The 21,727-nt window shown below is 33.5% G+C and overlaps 3 protein-coding genes across 3 annotated transcripts; 1 reads left to right on the top strand and 2 right to left on the bottom strand.

Annotated features, from left to right (window-relative positions):
* Positions 1-368: 368 nt before the first annotated feature.
* Positions 369-5,492, top strand: LOC144850979 (neuropilin and tolloid-like protein 1). Its single transcript, XM_078708502.1, has 4 exons — positions 369-516; positions 3,279-3,692; positions 4,109-4,216; positions 4,555-5,492. The coding sequence occupies exons 1-4, from the start codon at positions 369-371 to the stop codon at positions 4,986-4,988; spliced, it is 1,104 nt and encodes a 367-aa protein (XP_078564628.1). The 3' UTR covers positions 4,989-5,492.
* A 211-nt stretch (positions 5,493-5,703) lies between these two features.
* LOC144849709 (uncharacterized) lies at positions 5,704-9,201 on the bottom strand. Its single transcript, XM_078706721.1, has 4 exons — positions 9,068-9,201; positions 7,811-8,361; positions 6,943-7,566; positions 5,704-6,773 (listed from the first exon to the last, which is right to left on the bottom strand). Exons 2-4 carry the CDS (start codon positions 8,236-8,238, stop codon positions 5,996-5,998), a joined length of 1,830 nt encoding a protein of 609 aa, XP_078562847.1. The 5' UTR covers positions 8,239-8,361; positions 9,068-9,201; the 3' UTR covers positions 5,704-5,995.
* Positions 9,202-11,297: 2,096 nt separating this feature from the next.
* On the bottom strand, positions 11,298-20,224 carry LOC144851138 (E3 ubiquitin-protein ligase MARCHF6-like). The gene is made up of 19 exons (XM_078708689.1): positions 20,190-20,224; positions 19,968-20,041; positions 19,162-19,305; positions 18,826-18,898; positions 18,507-18,687; positions 18,334-18,403; positions 18,038-18,184; positions 17,658-17,797; positions 17,072-17,215; positions 16,591-16,725; positions 15,575-15,795; positions 15,081-15,218; positions 14,434-14,845; positions 14,075-14,326; positions 13,654-13,788; positions 13,186-13,275; positions 12,680-12,812; positions 12,215-12,350; positions 11,298-11,813 (listed from the first exon to the last, which is right to left on the bottom strand). The coding sequence occupies exons 3-19, from the start codon at positions 19,289-19,291 to the stop codon at positions 11,726-11,728; spliced, it is 2,625 nt and encodes an 874-aa protein (XP_078564815.1). The 5' UTR covers positions 19,292-19,305; positions 19,968-20,041; positions 20,190-20,224; the 3' UTR covers positions 11,298-11,725.
* Positions 20,225-21,727: the final 1,503 nt, after the last annotated feature.

Below are 21,727 nucleotides of genomic sequence, written 5' to 3'. Positions count from 1 at the left end.
AAACTGTATTCTCAGGGCCCGTCTCCCGTTGAGCCGGATGAGTTCTATTATTCGATGTGATACATACTCGCCATGACATTTGATTGAAAGGTGGGTTTAGTTACCCGTGCTTACTCCTTCCTTAAAATATATTCCTTTAAAACAATATTTGAATTATTTATTAACAGTTATAACATTTCCATAAAAGTAGTAGGTTTGGAGTAGGCTTATTATAATTATTAAATATATAGTATTTAAATATGCAGTAATCCTGATTATTATACATATTAAGAGTGAATTAATCCCAGTAGCAGAGGGGTGGTGATAATTACATGTAACAGCCGTCATGTCCAATTATCCATTCTTTATTATGGTAAACGAAGCGCTAAATGACCAGGCAATCAGACTATTATCATCAGTGGTCACATTACATTGATCAAACAGGTTGTATACGAACACTCACAAACATCATGGAATTTTATATATTATTTTATATCTCTGTATGTTTTCTTTACGAAGTTTATGGATACAATATAAGTAAGTATATTCAATATTTTCTGTGACTTGAATGTGTGTTTTTATCATTAATCTTACATATTATAAGTACTGTAATGTTTGTAAATCTGAGGTGCATCCCTTGTAACTGTTATTATATCATAATGTGCTTTATTGTGTGTTTTAACATTATTCATGATGTATCAATAAGATAGTTTTAACGTTACGAACGCAAAATGCGAAGAATGAGGATTTTCGAAGTTTTGGAAACATTGAAATTGCTACAGAGTGTACCATAGATAAATACCGGTACTCTTAATTTCTTGTTGAAACCCTATGATTTTCACAGTTTTGAATTTGTGACTTAAATGTGTGTTTTTATCATCAATCTTACATATTATAAGTACTGTAATGTTTGTAAATCTGAGGTGCATCCCTGTTAACTCCTGAACTGACCAAAACAAATTGCAACATTTTTACTAAGTTTCAATAAGATCATCACAGTAAAACTCTTTCCTGATTGTGGTACGTGCCTATAACCACTGATTGTTTGCCTGTGCATTGTGGGTTTGATAACCTCAAATACTGTATTTAGAAAACACATAATAGGTTGTTATTGTAGAGAATTCAAAGTTTTATTATAAAAAGCCAAATAACTGAACTAAACACCGGTTGAATCTCAAATAAGACAATTAACCAAAATGCGTAGAAAAGTAAATAGGCAAAATTAGAGATATGAAGTGAACTTGGAGGCGAAGACTACATTAGTTTCCGGTATCCACCTAGGCCTTTGTCATGTTAATTTCTTTTTGAAGATGACCAAATCAGTCAATCGGAAGAGCCAGTTCACACCTTGTTGTATGAGATTGATTGACATTGTCACTTGTACGTTATAATAGACGCCTGTCAATCACAAAGGGCTTTAAGTGTGGACAGTAATTGTTGCAACTGACATTTAAGTATTTTCACGGGGTTCCATAGTGATCAACCATTGTTCCACCATGGCTCAACAAGATAAACAGAACACACTTATATTGTAAACCTATCTATTATGCTCACTACCTTTCTTAAACATAAGGTTTGTAAATTAATATAAAAGTCAAGCACGTCTGGTGTTGAGAAGAGATATCAATGGAGGTCATACCATAACAAAACCTACTTACTGGCATATACTAATTGCTAGGCATCGGCCTATAATTGGAATTGGAAACAAAAAATTGGTAATTATCATCTCCACAAGTCACAATGGATACCATTATTTAACAAATGACCAAATAATAATAATAATAATATCCTGGATTTATATAGCGCCTAATGTTGTGAAACCTCTAAGCGCTGAACATTATTACCCCAGTCATTTTTTCCTGATCAAACACCTATGGAAACATACTCCCTTAATGCAGCTAGTAATCAGCGCAAAGTTGTGTCTTGATCTAAATGGAAATTGAATTGGATAATATGACATCGATAATGTAAAACGAGCAATAATACTGAGAATAAAAAAAATAAAAAGTAGTCTACAGACCGTTTATTTCATATTTCAAAAGGTACAATTAGGCCTACAGTTAAAATATATAGAATAATATTTAGTATGACTAAGAAAATGTCTCTATTTAAGTGAGTTTTTAAACTAATATCAATATAACCATGGATAAATTAGTGCAGTTAATTATACTAAAGGTGGATAAGTGAAGAACACGAATATGAGGTTACTATTACATAAGATGACAATTAGGCCTACGTAAGATTATAATTACATAAGATTGTAATTACATAATACGCCATTAATTAATCCCAATAGACTAGTAGATGAGCAAAATGTTTCTGATACGGGTTTAATAATGGCAATATATGCCTAGTTATTACCATGGACCTATAATTTATTATATCAATATTATATAACTACCGTAAAATCACCATGACTGAATTATTACAGCTTGTTATTCCTTTCACACATTGTCTTCTTTTTAAAATTTTTTTTATAGTATAGGCTGTTCTTTTTGTTCAATGTGTGGAAACTGTACTTAAGTTAATGTCGATTAATATCACTGCAATATTGTATTTTGGTATGTAAGTGTACCGGTACCATTTCAAATAATTATAAATGTAAAATTATAAGAGTTTTATTTCATAGTTGATTTGTAAGACAAATTGTAAGACAATCTGTAATAATAAACTGCAAAAAGACAATAGGTGTGACAACACCGTATCATACAATGGGCCTGGAATTCCGTCATTATCTATAACATTATAAACTGTCTTTTTAATTCCATTCATTTGAATAGTGACGTACATTTGAATAGGTGTCTTAATGTTTTATTGTTCTACACTCTTGTAGCCTGATCTTCATTTTGTTACTCTTTCTCGCGCTCAGCAGTCTATCGTCTTGAATTCGTTCTTGTCCATTATTTGTTTTCATAATGGAATGGTTCGAATCTCTATTGTTCATTATATAAATATTGAAACAGTAATCTGTATACAATCAATGTGTGGCTGTGTGATTATACAATGATTTTAGTATACGGAATAACGTAATACAGTAGTTACGGATATGGATATTGTCATTCATCCAGGTAGTAGGCTTATTCAGTTGAAAAGAGATAAATCTAATCAACTCATGATCAGATTTATCTATTTCTAAACGTAATAATACAGTCGTGAATTATAATAATGCACTGTATATAATTTCACTAAATTAGGTCGAATGAAAAACAACATTACAGATTGATCTAATTCAATTATGCATATTTGTTTTAATTTTGTTTGATTTATTTTTGCTTAACTAAATATACATTTTATTACAGCATATGTTCAACAAGACACGGATGGCGAATGCTGGCAAAGAGTTTCACACAATGGCGGTATCATCTTCTCACACCCAGGCCACCATAGTTACGCAGAAAACACCGATTGTAAAGTAACGTTAGTGGCAAAGCCTGGCCTGAAAATAGCAATACGGTTCGACAGTTTTGACATCACTGACTCTCACAATTGTTACCAGGACGAACTCCTAGTTTATGATGGCCCAGCTCTTTCAAGTTTGAGGTTAACAGGCACTATGAAAGGTCTTTGTGGACGCACCATACCAGAGGCGTATAAGTACCTCGTCAGTACAGGCAATGAGATGACAATACGTTTTATTACTGGTGATGTTTTGTCGAAGAGTATTGGTTTTACTGTTATTTACTCTACTGTATATACAGATGACTATTCTGAAGGTAAATTTTCATAATAAAATAATCCAAAATGAGCTTTTCTAATTTTGAAAATCTTTTTTTTAAAGAATTAGACCATCATCCAAGGTTTACTCCTCTTCTCCATTTTAACTTTAAGCTCTGTTTACACTATCAAACTTTATGTGACAACTTAATGTGATGTGCCCATATATGGACATGATGAAATCATATCACTACCATATTTGGGCATATCACTACCATATCTGGGCACACCACACCTTTTTTTGTCAAACTAGACAGCTTAAAGCATTCTTTTCTCTGCAAAACTTCGTTTGCGCGCCAATAATATCGTTCGATGCCATTAGTAATTAGCCTGTGCTAGCCGCTGTAGGCCTATTGAACGATTTATATTTATGATATGACATTTCGTAAATGTTTAAATTATTTTATTTCTTTAGATTGTTTCCCGTGCAGTGAAGGTGATATGTGCATTCATAAGGACCTTAAATGCGACGGTCTTCCTAATTGTAAAGATGGAAGTGATGAATTAAGACAGTCATGTTATCGTAAGTTACAATATTAATACGTTTATTAATACGTAAAAATAATTTTAATACGTTTATTGATAAGTAAAAATACATTAGAATTCTCTACAATGTGTAATACTCCCAGTAATACTACCAACACTGTGATATAAACTGTAGGGCTACATGGTGATTTGAGCTTAGGCCTCCTTAACTAAAAAAAATCCTCTGACAGAGCGTTTAGTGATATTAATTGTAAAATAAACATTTATTGATTTATAGTACCATTACTACCAATGCGTGCGTGCATTCACAACAGATTTACAATCACAACTTGAAATTCCCCTAAACATTTTGTCTTTTATTTTATTTATGTTTAGCTCCTACAACTAAAGAAACTACAATAATTGACAATGGTTGGAATTCGTGGATGGGCACAGCATTCGGTGTTGCAGTAGCATTCGGCATTTTCTTCGTGGTCATCATCATTTTAATCGTCTGTATCTCTTGCGGCTGGAGCGAACCTGAAAATCGTGCAGACGTCAGTGACACACACAGCTACGAGTCTGCCATCGAACCGATGATCATATCGGCCAAACCTCATAATTTATCTCCTGGATGTAGGCTTAGTGCCTACAGTATGCACCAACCATTAACTTCACAGTTGCCTACGTTAGGTCTAACAGCAGACAGACATGTTGAATTATCAAATGTATTATTACCACCAATTCGGCAACAAATGCTTTATTTACCAGAAAGCACAATAGAATTACTTCATCAACATTGTGTTGCGCTTCCACCAGAACACGCATAAATTTCTTATTATAATAAAATGATATAAGATTAAGAACTATTTATATTATAATATATGTTATTAAGGTCAACACTTGACCACTATATATAGTTATATAAAATATATTTTAGTTAAAATAATACAATATCCACTTTGCAATATACGGTATTATATTATGTAGTGTAGCGATGAGTCACAGTTTTATTGTAAATGTATAATTATTTTTGATTTACCGTATAGATAAAATAGTGAGGGTGGTAATATGGCTACGGGGACGAACGATAACCAAATACCGATACAGAGTGTCCGTAATTATTTGAGCCGACTGACGTCATTGATTCATGATTGTTTGAATCGTAATTAGGCCTAATAAAATGAAATCACTGCACTGTTCCTAGTGATACATTGTTACAACAATTACCAGAAAACTAATGATCTGCTTAATTGGTTAGGCCTATGAAACGAAATTAATGTTTGGATACGGTGATTACGCAATTATGCATCCTACAAGTGGACATTGGATTGAATATATTATACGCACATAGGAATCTGTCTTCAAAATTATTCAAGTTTAGGTAAAGAGTACCGTATGTTAGGTAAAGAGAAAAACAACTGTAAATATATTATTATTGGAAAGTATGTTTCTATTATTCACAACAATAAAGAAAGTGAAACACGTAACTGGTTGTTCAGTTAGTTTTATTATATTTAAAATGTTAAAACATCAATCAACATTGATCATAATGACAAGGACACATTTCCAATATATTAAACATTAAACGCTGTCTGATTTCTACCATCTTTAAGGCTCTGTCTACACTATCAAACTTTATGTGACAAAAAATATGATGTGCCCATTTATGGATATGATGACATCATATCACTACCATATTTGGATATATCACTACCATATTTGGGCACATCACACCTTTTTTTTTGGTCAAACTAACTTGATAGTATAGAAAGAGCTGTACATAATATAGTTAAATAAAATAAAAGGTACATTTAAATATCGGATTCAAACGCCGTCACCGTGTTTTTAATCTAGGATGCGCAGACTGGATTCTAACTCTACGACGCATTGGTAAATTGTCGTTTGAAAATCCACCGACCGCAGAGTGTGGCCGCGCTTTTAATCTTTCTAGTTCCAATTCCTGTTTTTTCTTCAACCAATGCTGAAAAACCTCTGTTCTATTTACATCATTTGTTGTAGGCCTACTTGCCCCTTGTTTTCGATTAGTTGATTTTAGTTTATGTTTTTCTTTAACCCAGTCTTCAAACGTTTTCCCCTGTCTGTTAATTTGACAATGTTTGTACTCCTTTGCTCGTTGGTTTTCTTGTTGACGTTTCATTATTTCAACCTTTTTCTTTTTCTTCAACCAACTTTCGAACGCTTTTTCATTTGCTGACATATTTGATTCTTCCTTTGGTGATTCTTTCGTTTCTTCAACTTTGACCTCGGTAACTTGATTTAACATTTTTCTAACTTTTCTTATTAATTGTTCATCTTTCGCATCTTGTTGCTTCAGTGCTAACCACTGTTGGAATGCTTGCTCATTCTCTTCGTCCGTCGCTCGTTTCTTTCCATATTTCATTTGAAATAGATCTTTTTCAGAAATAAACTTCGGTTGTACGGCTTTACGTATTCGAAGTTGCTCTTTTTCTAGCTCTACAAAACTTAGATCACACGTAATTTGATGGGTAGTCTTTGACAATTCACTGTAACTAAGGTCCGTTGTACAAACTTCAGTTGAAGTCTCTTCAGCATAACTCCAGGCTTGCAAAGTGCCACCTCCGCAGTCAATCCTTAAACACGAATAAAAACATACATTTTAATAATAATCATTTTGTTTGGGTCAGAAACAAGTAGAAAGAGTGGGTGATGACGTTGATGATACTGACATGGTGACGTCGACGATAATGACGATATTATGAAGAAAGATAATAATTAACAGTATGTCTTATCTACACTTACTTTTCTAAACCGATGAGGTTTTCAGATGGTGCCTTTTCAGTCACACTTGGTATATCCGTGGGTGCCGATTTAGGTCTGTGCTTTACTTTGGTAATTGAATTATGTCTGGCAGTATCTCCATTTCCGTGCTTTGTAATGTTTCTTCCATTCAGGCCTATGCCTACGTTTACTGTAGGGCTACATCGAGGACTGAGAAGTACCTTCGGAGACGACTTCACAAACGCCGAACGCGGCCGTTGTCCGGGCAGTGGGTACATAGAAATCTCTTCAGGGCCTGGACTAATACATAATCTCTGAAGCTCTATCACAGGGGTAACACTTTGTGCTAGTTTAGATCTGGGAAAATTCTTAGCAAGCGGCCAAGGTAATTGTCTCGTCAGCGTTTTACTGTCCCATTTGTTCTTAATATGACGAAATTGGATTAGTTTGGCTTCTACCTCCGTCTGTCCAGATCTGTCGGCTAATTCTTGGGGTGTGAATCCGTATAAATCGTGGATATCGACCGAAGCATGGTGTTGTAGAAGTAGGCGGACGCAATTCATCATACCCGTGGCACTGGCGATGTGCAAAGCCGTACGTCCAGTTGTAGTCTGCGTATTAGGGTTTACGCCGTCTGATAACATTCTACAACAATAGGAAAAATATACTACTTACATTAAAATATAATTATGTTTCAGTTAAAACCAACAAATCATTGCACCAATAAAACTAGACTATAAAAACTTATTTTATAACACATCGGAGTGTATTGCCATGATTGGTATCAGGTTCCGTTCAGCATTGATTCTATTGCACGGTTCTATTGAATGGTTCTATTCCACAGTAAATATTCCATACAAAATGATACTATTATATAAGCTATACAAACCTCTCAACTAAAAAGCCAAATCCTTTTTGCGAACTAATAAACAAAGCAATGAATCTTCTACGTGCGATGATCGATTTATCGAAGTGATGGTAGATATCATTGATTACCGATTTCGTATCCCCAGACAATGACGCTTCTATCAACTCTTCCCACCCGTACGGATAGGCAACTGTAATATTCACACCAGGAATGATAATACACATACGTAGTGTCTCATCGTCGTTGCACAGTAGACGTTGTCTATACCACAATTTCTGCATTTCTAACGGAACTCCGAACGTGACCTCTATCATTGACTTTAACTCGAAGATCGTCATGTCGTATCGAACAGTCACAGGGGACGTCGTTCCAGACGGTAGACGGACAAACACGTCGAATTGCTTCTGCGGACGTCCTAGCTTTTCAGTCGCCATATCGGTTGATACCATGATGTTATAGGCTTACTTCGTCATTAATATAGCGTCATGTACGTCATAATAGCGTTATTTTGCATTGGTAACCAAGAGAGGCTTTTCAAATCCAGTCATTTGATATCACCAGTCGTCTGAGATCTATAATAAATATATAATTGAAGACTTTTGTAAATTTACTTAGTTATCTCTGAATAAACACTCATCGATAGTTAAACACATATATCAGGTCGTTTGGATATGGGCCTACAAAAGAAGGTCGTAAAATTAGCATTACTGAGGAGGATATCGAAATAGGTAAATGAATGTATATGATCTTTAAGGTTTATGGCAATAGTACTTTTATTGCCTTGATACAATATGTTTACAATCATATGAATGAATTCCTAATGTGACTGTCGACAAATATTGTTTTTAGCGTAGGCTAAATACTGGTTTAATTATGAAAATTGAAAGAAGATTTCACCGTATTGAATTTAAATCTTTATATTGAAAATTAGTATATGGCCTATGCATTGTTATAGGCCATAATTTACAGCTAACTTGTCATGATTAACTAGGCATGCCATTTAATTATGAACTACCAAAAAGAAAACATATAATGGTACCAATGAGTACACATACATACTTACAGTAGTTGAAGTCTTTAATGCAGTATTTTATACCAATGATATACCAACGTAAGCCACTGGTATGCATACGTGCACCAGGACAGGACGCTGTCTTGTCCCCGATTAAGTAAGCACATAACCTACATTCGGTACTTAGTCTATGTGCCTAGCAAAATGTGGCCTATCTACAGGACATACAAACGTATGTAGGTAGGCCTAACACAAAACAAACTTACAGTGTGAGCGTCACATTGCCATGGTGATAACACGTAGTTCATTATAACGAAAACCTTACATATTTCTTATTTAACAGTATTCAATTAACATGTTCGTGTCAATTTATGGGTAGGCCTATACTGTGTGTATGGGTTCCCACGTAACGACCTTCTATTGTTCTGAGAAGCCTACTTTATCGATCTTATTGTGTCATTATTGCATGTTCTTTCAATGATATTACACTGTAGTCCTATTATTATCATAAAAGAATAATGGTGTAGTGAATATAATAGCACTGCTGAGTAAATGAAATGCGTTCTATAAAACGATGTAGTAATGTTCTGATTGACGATGATATCGATTTGTGACGTCATAATATTGAAAGACGACGATATTAGGATGATAGACATGAAGATAAAAGAAATGTGATATTGATGACCATAGAGAAATTAATATCTCTATGTGATGACAGATAATGAATGACTTACTTTACATAAAGAATAACAAAAAGTAACAACATTTTCTATAATTCAAGTTGTTTTAATTTGTGAAATTTCATCATCACATCAAAAGCAAATTGCACTTTTTCCCAAGAAAAGTAACATAAAACTTCTAACTAAAATGTTGCCACACGCAAATTCTAACCTGTGAACATATGAGTCAGTCTGCAGTAATTTGTGGGGCTACGGTCAGACATATGTAGTGGGAACTAACATGATGTTAAATACACATTGTAATAATATACATTATGTGGTAAGACAAAGTCTCACAGAACCCATAGCGTACTTAAAGATGTATTGTCCCCCAAAAACATGAAAAATGAAGATTAATTAAATCAGACTCTGACTAGGTTATTTTGTATTTTCGTAGAAAAAAAACGAAAAAAAATAATGTTTTCACTAAAATAACATAATAAATGGTTAAATTCAACCAAAAATCCATTGGCTGGCTGCCAATTTGACCATTTTTTTTGCTTTAAATTACAGTTTTTTTCAGGTAAATACATTTTTGTTTAGATCCAATTTTTGGTCAAAGTGGATAACTATTATGTGACATTAAAATGGCAAAAAAAAAGATATTTTTCAGGGGGACAATACATCTTTAAATTGGAAAATTGGAGTTTAGTATTAGCAAACTGGTAATCACATTGTTTATGCTGCATTAACATTCTTTAATACTAATTTCTTATTGTTAAAAACTCAACCGGTTTTAACCAACACTGATCTACTCGCGGAACATGAGTAAACCCAAATGAAATATACTGTTTACTGAATACATTTCATTCATTGGATAAATACACAAAATACTCCCTTTTATAAACAAATTTACTTCAATAATGGGTTAATTTTACCCAGATTCGTTAGAAAATCATTTGAAAAACAATTGGATACAAAGAGTGGAGCAATAAATGTTTGTGTAAAAAATTTGATGAACCATAATTAACATTGGTTTTGTAGCTACAATTAATCCCTCATAAAGCTCTGTCTACACTATCAAACGGCTTTGACAAAAAAAAGTGTGATGTGCCCAATTATGGTAGTGATATGCCTAAATATGGTAGTGATATGACATCATCATGTCCATATATGGGCACATCACATTTTCTTGCTTGTCACATAATGTTTGATAGTGTAGACAGAGCTTAAAACAAAATCAACAACCCCTACATGTACCACCTTAATAATGTTAATATTACATTAGTATTGTAAAAAACCTGTTTTCAAATTATCAACCTACAACCATATCATCACTCAATACTGTTTATGAGATCAACAAAACATTCTCCTACCTTGCAATACATTTTCATTTATAAATTCAAAATAAAGTTGCTTTGGAAACTTTCTTTAAACATGTTATTTATAGTATATACGACATACGATATTTGCATATAATTATAACAGGTGTCAATACACACTATTGAAATGGAAATAGTCTTATTAGACTAAAAAAAAAAACACAACTAAATGTTAACTTCTGGTGTTAAAAAGAAAATAATTAATTAAATTTAAAAAAATTATTTTTAAAATGAAATTTTACAATGAATGCAATAATAAGCATATTCTATTCAATAAGTATAATTCTAAATAATATATAAAATAAAAATAGGTATATAAAAATAATTATAGTTTAAGTGTTAAAATAACACTAGATATTCAGACAAGCACCTGTAATTAATAAGCAGTTTTTAGATAATACTAGGGAGATTTGGGCTTGCGACCACTGAGACCTGACGACTAAGGCCCGACCACCAATCTAGATCAGGTCAATTGATGTATCATTGGTCATCTGGACATGTCGAGGGGGGAGCGAGGACACACGTCCCAATATTTCCGAATGCACTCAATTAATTAACATGACTTAATTTGTCGTCGGTCGTTGCAAATAAAAAGCTCCCTCTGCCATCTGAAGGAAACAAATTCTAGAAAACTAGATTCATATTAACCATTTTGTTTGTCAAATAATAACCACATTAATAATAGTGCCACTGTTTGGCGATGATTGTTAAATATTAAATGTATTCTTTTCTTCTGCTACATGTACAGTGCTGTTTGCTACATTTAAAGCGTCATCTGCTCCAATTGAATCGCCATATGCTACATTTAAAGCGTCGTCTGCTACCAATATACAGTTAACAATGCAATCATTTCGGCATGGCCACTTGTTTTTCTATAATGACATCATTGCGTTTGTTGAGTTAATGTTTGCGTAGCACTTTCTCTCATCAGCTTATGTTCATAGTTTACTAGTTGTTGTCCTACCAAATACCTAGAAATAAAAACAGATAATTAATTCTAGATTTGAAAAATTGTTTGTTTGTTATTATTTATTTATACAGTCAAAGACTGGTCTCTCAGAGGGCCCAGTTATGATCAGTGGCTGTGATGTACTAGTACACCAGGGTAACCCCCTACTCGTCTTGAAAGATGTACTAGGTTCTTTAATGTGCACATGAGCTAGATGTATTCACTGGACCTACAGTTTATAGACCTTCTCCAAAAAGACTCGTTCTACCACCAGAAAAATGGAGTGAGTGAGCCTCAAACCCGTGCCAATGTTATGACTACGTAATTACAATTCCACTGTGTTAACCGCTCGGCAAAATTCATGTTAAAATTGCAGTTGAAGATAAGTTACAAAGAAAATGATAATAATAATTTTACACTTACTTGTCATTTTTAATATGTTCATATAATTTTTTAAATTGCCTTAGCTGGAAAAAGAGTACAGAGACGAGCACAATCACTGCTAACATGGTTGGGTATATCTTACGAACTATTGTGTGTAGTGAATCTTCACTAAAACCTAGTGATTATAAAAACAGATTTTAAAACACTAATTTCAGAATTATAATCTATTGACAAGAAAAATAGATCAAAAAAAAAATTATTTGTTTTTTTTCTGATTAAATTACGTACTCTTTTAAAATATATGGGATCAAATTATTCTACTGCAGTTACTGCAGTAACTACTACAATAATGGGGGATTTAGTTTGTTTCAATATGTATCAGTTATTTAGGTTTGGTAAATCATTTTCAAAGTTATTTACTGCAGTAACTGCGGTAGGATAATTTTGATATGATTCCTAAAGATAAATGACATTTTAAAATTTATCACTATAAAGAATACTTACCAAATAATGGTAGGATTCCCAGAGCTATTACATATGGTAGTGTTAAAGACAGCAACAATGTTGCTACTACTGGCAATAACATATTCTTTACAATATATGATAAATTCAAATTACGGAAACCATCTTGGTATATCTACAAAACAAATTAGAAGAAAAAAGATTTATTTCTAATATTATTTATGATAGTATAAAGCCCTGTCTACACTATCACACTTTATGTGACAAATAAATATCATGTGCCCATATATGGACATGGCGACATCATATCACTACCATATTTTGGCACATCACACTTTTCAAACTAGTTTGATGGTGTAGACAGAGCGTTAGATTTCAATTACCATTAATGTTGAAATATGATATCGTAATTAATTTAACAATATATATGGTAAAATATATATATATTATTTAATTAAAATTAATTAAATTTCAGTATATCACTGGGCGGTTTAGAATTACTGTTCTATGACTAATGTGTTTATATATATATATTTTTGTTTACTTACTTGCTCTAGAGCTGTCTTGAGCCACCAGTTGGGACCCATCATGGTTACAGCACCTAATATCTTAGTATGTAACACACCAAGAGCCCAGTCCTAAAAAAAACCCCAACCATCTTTAATATGAAATCTTATATCTTTTTATATACTGATTGCAATAAAATGTATGTGATTAGCTGAAAAATATCAATACAAAGTGGTGCTTTGATTAACAAATTTATAAACCGTAGGTCCAGTGTACACATCTAGCTCATGTGCACTTTAAAGAATCTAGTACATCTTTCAAGACGAGTAGTGGGTTACCCAGGTATACTAGTACATCACAGCCACTGATCATAACTGGGTGGGAGACCAGTCTTTAACTGTATAAATAAATAATAACAAACAAACATTGCCAGACACATTGGACATTTAGAGTGAAGTATTATGATCAACGCTTGACCTTTACTAGAGATGTGTTAAGGTCAGACATACCTGCCATAGAAAAAAGACGGGAGTCTGATCCATAGGGACTCTAAGGGGAACGACTACAACCAATTCAAATAAAAGACCAATGAGAAAAGGCACGACTCCAAGAAGTACTACAGCAACCACTAACGACTTCAGTGCCTATGAAAGAAAATACAGCATAAATAAAAAAGACTGATGTTGGTATATGCAAGATTGAACACTAGAAATGTAATTGTTGGTACAAAATTGAATTTTGGAATAACAGCATTGTTGTAATGTAATTGCTTGAACATGGCACTTGCATAATATAATTTGTGCCCTAGAGTAATTTTAGAGTATCTTTTGTACCTAACTCTATACACTGGACTAATATATACTTGTATGATGTTTATGAGTATTTATACTTAAAATAAAGTTCAGATAAATACATTACAGTAATACCTACCAGAATTGCATAGCTCTGTATCCTGGTAAAGATGGCACCAAATCCTTCTGGCACCCAAGAGGCTACCAGGCTCATAAACCTACAAATAAGCCAACACGTGTACACCCCACATGCAGCTGTGTACAGCTCATGGATGGTGATGTTATCTGCATACAGGGACATGACCCGACGACCTATTGCAACTGGGATGGTTAAACACATGAAGCTGGATAGGAATAGGGTGATGCACATAAAAATGACGAGTAACACCAACTGTAATAAATGATAAAGTTAGAAGAGTTTTATTTTTTTATGTATCTAGTGATATTAAAAATAAATACATTTTTATTGTTGTATTATTAAGAATATGAATAACTTACTTTGAAAGTAAAATATGAAGTTTTATTATAAGGTTGAAAGTCAGTCTGGCCTTGGTTCAGCAAGGCCTGATGCACAGGATGCAGTCCATTCACAGCGTGGAGAGGGTGGTTTACAACTGGAACAGCTTCTGGCACCTCTTCCTCAACCTCATCTTCTTCCTCGGCTTCATCCTCATCCTCTAAATCTTCTGCCATCTCTACATCAGAATCTTCATCTGGTGCATAGTCATCCTGGAGTAATGGTTGATCTTCTTCTTCATCCTCTTCCTGGTGGATGTTGACATCGTCATCAACCTCTGCTTCTTCTTGATCATCATTCTCTTGTGCAGCATTCTCTTGTGCAGCATTGTGGTCTTCGTTCAGATTACCATCGTTTACAGCAACATCACCAATTAAATATGATCGTAAATCACTGCCAATTATAAATGGAACTCCACAAGTTATTTATACATAGGGCAAGCTAGGCTTAGTTATTTACCCCGATAATTTGTATTTATGGGTAGCAATTGTTAACTTTGGTGGGTAAGAATTAGCTTACCAGGGCAAATAACTAAGCCTGAACGGGCCCATAAAGTCAAGACCAACTGGTATCCACAGGCTAAGCTCTCAATATTAAACCAGGAATTATACAACTTGGTATTACTTACAGACAATAAGCAACAGCTAGGCACCAGCCTTTGATAGAGTTTTTAAGCCAGAGTCTTGTATGTCCTTGTTCCAGGAGTGCAGGTAACACAACTTGTAATAGCAACAGTTCTAAAGATAGCTCACTTACAGGTGCGTCACTATGAGAAAAATATACAAACATCTTTAATTTAGACAGCTTTCAATACTTATTTTATTATCTTTTTGTATATTTTTTGTTTGGGACAGAGAGTATAGTGGTGATTTTATAAAATACACAAGTTTTAGTCATGCTTTTGGTTTGATCACATCATGTTACATGTACAGTAGGACTGAAAGTTGATGTAACAAAATTGGCCCCTAACATGTAAATCCTATAGTTAAGGCTGTAGTAATATTTTGTTTACCTTTACAGATAGGCATATAAAAGTTTATAATACGTACGTAAAATACAGAGAATGTAAAATCAAGGTCATACTGTACTTGTTTAATATGATTTGTCTATGTTTATAGTTACCTTGACAACTGCACATGGTACGGTAAGAACATTGGAAACAGGTACTTAATAAGTGATACAGGTAACCAAAGCATTAGGAGCACCACGCTACCAAAGACGACGACAGACAGGAGGAAACGACGAACATGATTGTAGATTGGTAGATGGATCATCTCTTGAATTGGATTGAAGTCCGGGTCGTTTAAATTCCGCAGAAACCACAAAACACCAGGCCGTAAAATCTAAGTAAATGAAGGATGTTTTTAAAGAATACTGTGCATGTTTGTTGGAAGAAACTTTGCACTTATTCAAACCTCAACAAGATTTTAATATTCTACATAAAGCTCTGCCTACACTATCAAACTAGTTTGACAAAAAAAGTGTGATGTGCCCAAATATGGTATTCTTACATATGGTAGTGATATGACATTATCATGTCCATATATGGGCACAACACATTTTTTGTCACATAAAGTTTGATAGTGTAGACAGAGCTTTAAGAAAGTAGATTTTTTTCTTAAGGTTTACTTGTTATAAAATCAATTGCTAATACCCTTGCTCCAATGAAGAGGTTACTGCACAAAGCTGCGAAAATAATTGTCAGGAAAGGTCGGTATGACAGTGCAACTAAACGCCCTTTGCACTGGCTTCCGATGTCTCATAGATGTCAATTCAAAATAGCGTGTCTTGTATGGCGTTCGCTTAAAGGTTCCGCTCCAAGTTACCTGAGAGATATTCTTACTGTGCGGAATGTTTCTCGCAGTACACGTTCAAGCACCAGCAATATTAACCTGGCAATCCCACGAACTAAACGAAAGACATTTGCTGACCGTTCGTTTGCCGTAGCAGGACCCACAATTTGGAAAAGATTACCAAGTCAACTAAACGACTATAATCAGTTAAAAAAACATTTAAAGGCACTATATTTCAAACAATGTTATGATACCGATTGATGTGAAGCGCCGCTGATTATAATTAAATGTTATGTAAATGTGCGCTATACAAGTAATAATAATAATAATAATAATTATAATTACCTCTCTCAATAGTAGGACGAATGATGCAAAGTAAAACACGTACACCATGCCAACTAACCAATGAAGGAACATGTACGTGCCAGGAGCAGATGTAAACCCCTCCTCACGCTCATGGAGGGTACTGTTAAACAAAGACTGCAATGGAAGCAAAGCATAAACATTTTAGAAATCTTGTCAAAATTATTCTTCTGCAGTTACTGCAGTAATTACAGGAAGAACTTTATGAAGCAGTCAGTACAAACATATGTACATTATTTGCATGTTTACCTAAAATCTTGCATAACAGGTTAAATAGTAAACAAAATTTAGCTACTGCTCAATGTAATTTCTGAATTTAAATGTATGAAGGCGAGTCTGACTCGGGACACATTTTCAGAAAATTTCACTGAAATTCCTAAGATTGATTTAGAAGGTATCTATGTACATTTTCATACCTAAAAATAAAAAAAGTATTTAGAAAATGTAATGATTTAACACTCACCAGGGAGCAAATATCTAGCCACCAACCACAGACTAATGGAAAGACTCCAATCTCTAAGATGACCAGTAAAAACACCTTTAACATTATATAACACATACCAACAAAGCGACGACTGCGCTCAAATGTTAAAGCCCGACCAACAGACTATAAAATAGTCAGTTAAGGTAAAAAATGATTTGTACTTTATTCAATTACAGGACGATATCAGGATTTTGAAGAAGAAAGAATCAATAATTGTGCATATACCAGAACACTGATTGGTTGGAGAGCACAGGCAGATAGTTGTAATGCCAGGTGCAGATCCAGGAGCACTAACATAATATTAATAGTCTGTAAAAAAGTAGTTAATAATTTCATTTTAGGTGTCAAAAGGGGGAAACGTGCACCTCTAGAACCCACCTGGATCTTCCCCTGTGCATTATTTATTTCAGTCTAAAGCTCTGTCTACACTATCAAACTAGTTTGACAAAAAAGTGTGATGTGCCCAAATATGGTAGTGATATACCCAAATATGACATCATTATATCCATGTCCACATAAAGTGTAGATAGAGCTTTATAATAGTCAAACAAATTTCAAAGGATACATGAAGAATAAGCAGAGTTGTTGTGAGTCCAAGATACCCTAATATGGTGGTAAAGACACTGTCAAATCGTGATGTTCCAACCAGCTTGTTCCATTGTAACATTGACATCAATATTTGACCAAGTTGATAAGGAAAGAAAGCTGAAAAAAAACAATTGTTTTTTATAAAATAAATGATGCTGGAGATCCTGGTTTGTGGACTGCACCATTTATGGAGAGGGTGTTCTCCTTTTAAGTTATATCACTCTTCAAAGAGAGTAGGCTGTTGTTATTTATCCAGTAAGCTTGGCACAAAATAGATGGCAATTATAATGTTATAGCAATATATAACTGTATTATAAATTAAACTGTTTTTTTAGATACAATTAATTCTATACATACCAAACATAAAAACAAACAAAGCATTTAATGAGATGACCCAAAACACATGCTCTAAAAATATCAATGATCCATCCAATCCCAGCATCCTTTCCCAAGTCAATTCTTCAGCAGCACGATCCCATTCCAAAGCGTTCCAATTTAGATCGTCTGCAATAATAAACCAAAATGAAACATAAATCTTTCCACAACATACTAATCCCAGAATACTATTATACCTGTGTAAGTACAGTAAAAAAACTATTTTGTATCAGCATTCTATTTGTCATTTAGATGATTTCAGGTCACATGATACTTACCCGCACCACCATTTTCTGCTGCTTCACCTTCTGCTGCTACCCCCTCTGCTGCATTATCATCATTGTTGGCCTTTAAAAAAAACAAGTTAAAAATAGTAATCAAGTTGTCTATATTTGTATATATATATATATTAAAGCCATTATGGTGCAGTTTGTATTAAAAGATCACTTACTGCCTGTTGAGGCTGTTGCTGGTTTGCCTGGTTCTGACCTCCTATGTCAGGTTGCTGTTCAAGCCATTGAGGGCCTCCACCATTAACCACTTGTTCTCTTAACCACACCAAACTGATGAAGGCACACAAAGTGCATCCAACAATAAAACAACCCTGGACTATATCACTAGCTATGGCTTCACTAGAAAAAAAGAATTAAATGAACATTTTTCTTATAATAGCATAGAATATTCGATTATGGATAAAGTGCGATAGGAATGTGCTGTAACTTGTTGCAATTTTATCTCATATTTGATTTCAAAGAAAAAAGTGAACTTACATTGAAAATATATCAGATGGTAAATTTAATATGGGTTGGATAGATCCTTGGAATAAACATTTATAGGTACAGGCTGTAAAAAAAGAGATTAAATTAAATCATAAATATAATGTCATGCTCGAATGTAATCTCATCTATTAATTTAGGATAAATTTAGATACACGACGTAACATAAATCCATTGTTAATTTAATCCAAGTATAATCCCATCCATAAATTTTTGAAAAAATTCTTAACCAGGGACTAAACTTGGTCAATACTTTCTGGATCGACCAATATGATGACAAAAATATGTGACATCATCATAATGAATGTGACATCATCAATTATTACTTACAGGCAGATACTGGGACTACTCCTAACCATGCGAATGTAACAAGAGTATAGTGAAGCCAGCATTTGACTGCAGTTGCTATATTCTTCAACAAGCCTTTCGCAATGTCTTGAACTGGCAAACGAGCCGGCATGTCAGGGGCATAAACTGAAATAGAAAAGATAAATTACTATTAGGATTATTGTTAATATTGGAAGTTTAGTTTTGTTGTATGTTAAAAACATAGATATTTTCTAGGCCTTAACCTTAGTCCTTTTTTTAAGTTTGTAAAGTACTGGGGCCGGATTTATCAAACTTGCTTAGCAAAAAATCTTCTTACTTTTGCCTTAAATCCTTTATTTTGCTTAAGTCAGATTTATTAATATATCTAAGCAAAAATATTTGCTTAATTTTATCTTAAATCTAAGAAGAACAAATCCTGCCTTAAGATGCAAAATTTTGTCTAAACTCATTTCTGCAATAGAAAAATTCTTTTTGACATTGTCCTCTAGAGTTTAATTTTGCTAAAATGGTGTGATAAGTTATTTGCTTATCCACTTCTTAAATATTTCAGCTTAAGCAAAATATAAGCAAATATTGATAAATGCCAACCCTGGTGTAGTGGAGTGCTGCATGTGGAGCTTGGTTTATGCATGTTGTATTTTGTATAGAATTAATAAGTAAGGTCTAGGGTAATACTGTATGTGGTTGTGCTTATTATATTCCTATATCATTTAGTCCTTATGAATAGTAATTATGTAAAACAGAGACATGTAATACTTAGTAGTGTTGGATATTAAAAACAAAATTTGATAATTAATATCACTTACTTGGTGTGAAAATAAAGCGATGCTTGCACAACTCGCAATATTCTTTCTTGCTGTGTTTGAGCCATTGCACCAAACTTATAAAAAGAAAAGTAAGTCATAGGTTATCTGGTGCAAACTATCATATTGAACGAAATTTTACACTCCATTAATTTTAATGATTCAATAGTAGAGAATCTGAGATTTTACTGAAAACAAAAATACCATCGTTAATTTTTATCTTACCAGTCTTGGTGAATGTACTTGATGCTGCCGGTACAAATACATGGATGAAATAGAGGGCGCTCATTGCTATCGCCTGCACGGCAGACCCTGCATATATCCTCTACAAAAGATACATTTAGTAAATCTTTTTTTTTTCAAAATCAAAATGCAGTATAACAATCAATAATTGGCAGATCATAATTTGTTTACTAAAGTAATTGAAGTCAGTAATGGAATGGTCAATAATTCATTTGCCATTGTGCATGTTATTGTTAATTGTTATTTATAATTTAATAATTATTTTCTATCAGACAGACTGGTTGACCATGTGTCTAATGTAACGCACGGAAATGAATGGGTACTTTTAACTACAAAAATTGTAATCTACGTATTCATATAAGACATCAGAATACAATGACAGGGATTATATTAGGCCCCTATCTTCCTTTTTAGTGAAGTGTTATTTTGAGTGAGAAATATTTTATTTCGCAATTTAAAATTGTGCAAAATTATACCAAAAAAATCCTTTCGCAATTTAAAATTGTTCAAATCGCATACATACGACATACCATGTTTATTCATAGTTTTGGAAGAATTAATCTAGGCTGAAAATGACCACATGCATTGAGGGCAGGGTTAATAATGACGGTGGCAGAGCAGGTAGGCTAGCACGGCGTACAAATTAATAACAAAGTCAGAGGAACAGCGAGTGAGGCCTAGCCTAGATCAAGCTATGTGACTGTAAATATTAATATATTACTGAAATAACGACACCTGTACATAACTAAATACAATTACACATGCTATAGAAATAATTAAAAATAAAAGTGCATCTGAAGGTATTTAAAACCAACATTATAAATATTAATATTACCTTCTTGTTGCGAAGTCGGTTCGTCCATGTTTTACATCGCTCTTAATTTGCTTCAGAAATAGGTGGCGCTATTCAAAATTGTCATGCGTTGGATGGGGGAAGGGGGGCGGGGAAGTCGAGGTTTCTTGTCATCAACAATCACGATTGAAAATGAATAAAAAAAAGAGAACTAAAAATAGTAGTAGAATAGTAATATGCCTATTATCCGCGTTAGAAAATCTTGTTGTTTTTGTAAAAATTCCATTTTACCGCGATTACATAACGTTTATTTTACTGTAATAAAATGATGTGTTCAAATATGATCTAATTTTAAGGAATAACAAGTTATTCAACCATTGTTAAGTTTTTATTATTATTAGGCAATGATAACACCGCATCGTTTCCTAACCTGTTGAAAACAAAGCAGCTTATTGTATTATCCTAGATTGGGGAGACTTAGTTCAAATGTCTGTTTTCTTTTCCGTTTAAGAATAGTTATTTTTCCTTCCTTTTGTTATTTTTATTCAGCTACTTCATCCAGGAAAAGTGACTTGACCCCATGACTAGTGAAAACAACCACAATTAACAACACAACTTATCGAAAAATGTTTCAACACGGTGATCATACTTTAGATAAACATTTTTTTTTTGTAATTGAAGTTCTTAATTCATTTGAAGCAGACAGTGAAAATTGATTTATAAATAC

This window comes from Antedon bifida, chromosome 8 (genome assembly GCF_963402885.1).
Source record: "Antedon bifida chromosome 8, ecAntBifi1.1, whole genome shotgun sequence".
Taxonomy (NCBI): Eukaryota; Metazoa; Echinodermata; class Crinoidea; order Comatulida; family Antedonidae; genus Antedon; species Antedon bifida.
The sequence above is the reverse complement of the archived record's forward strand: the minus strand, read 5'-3'. Positions and strand labels throughout refer to the sequence as shown.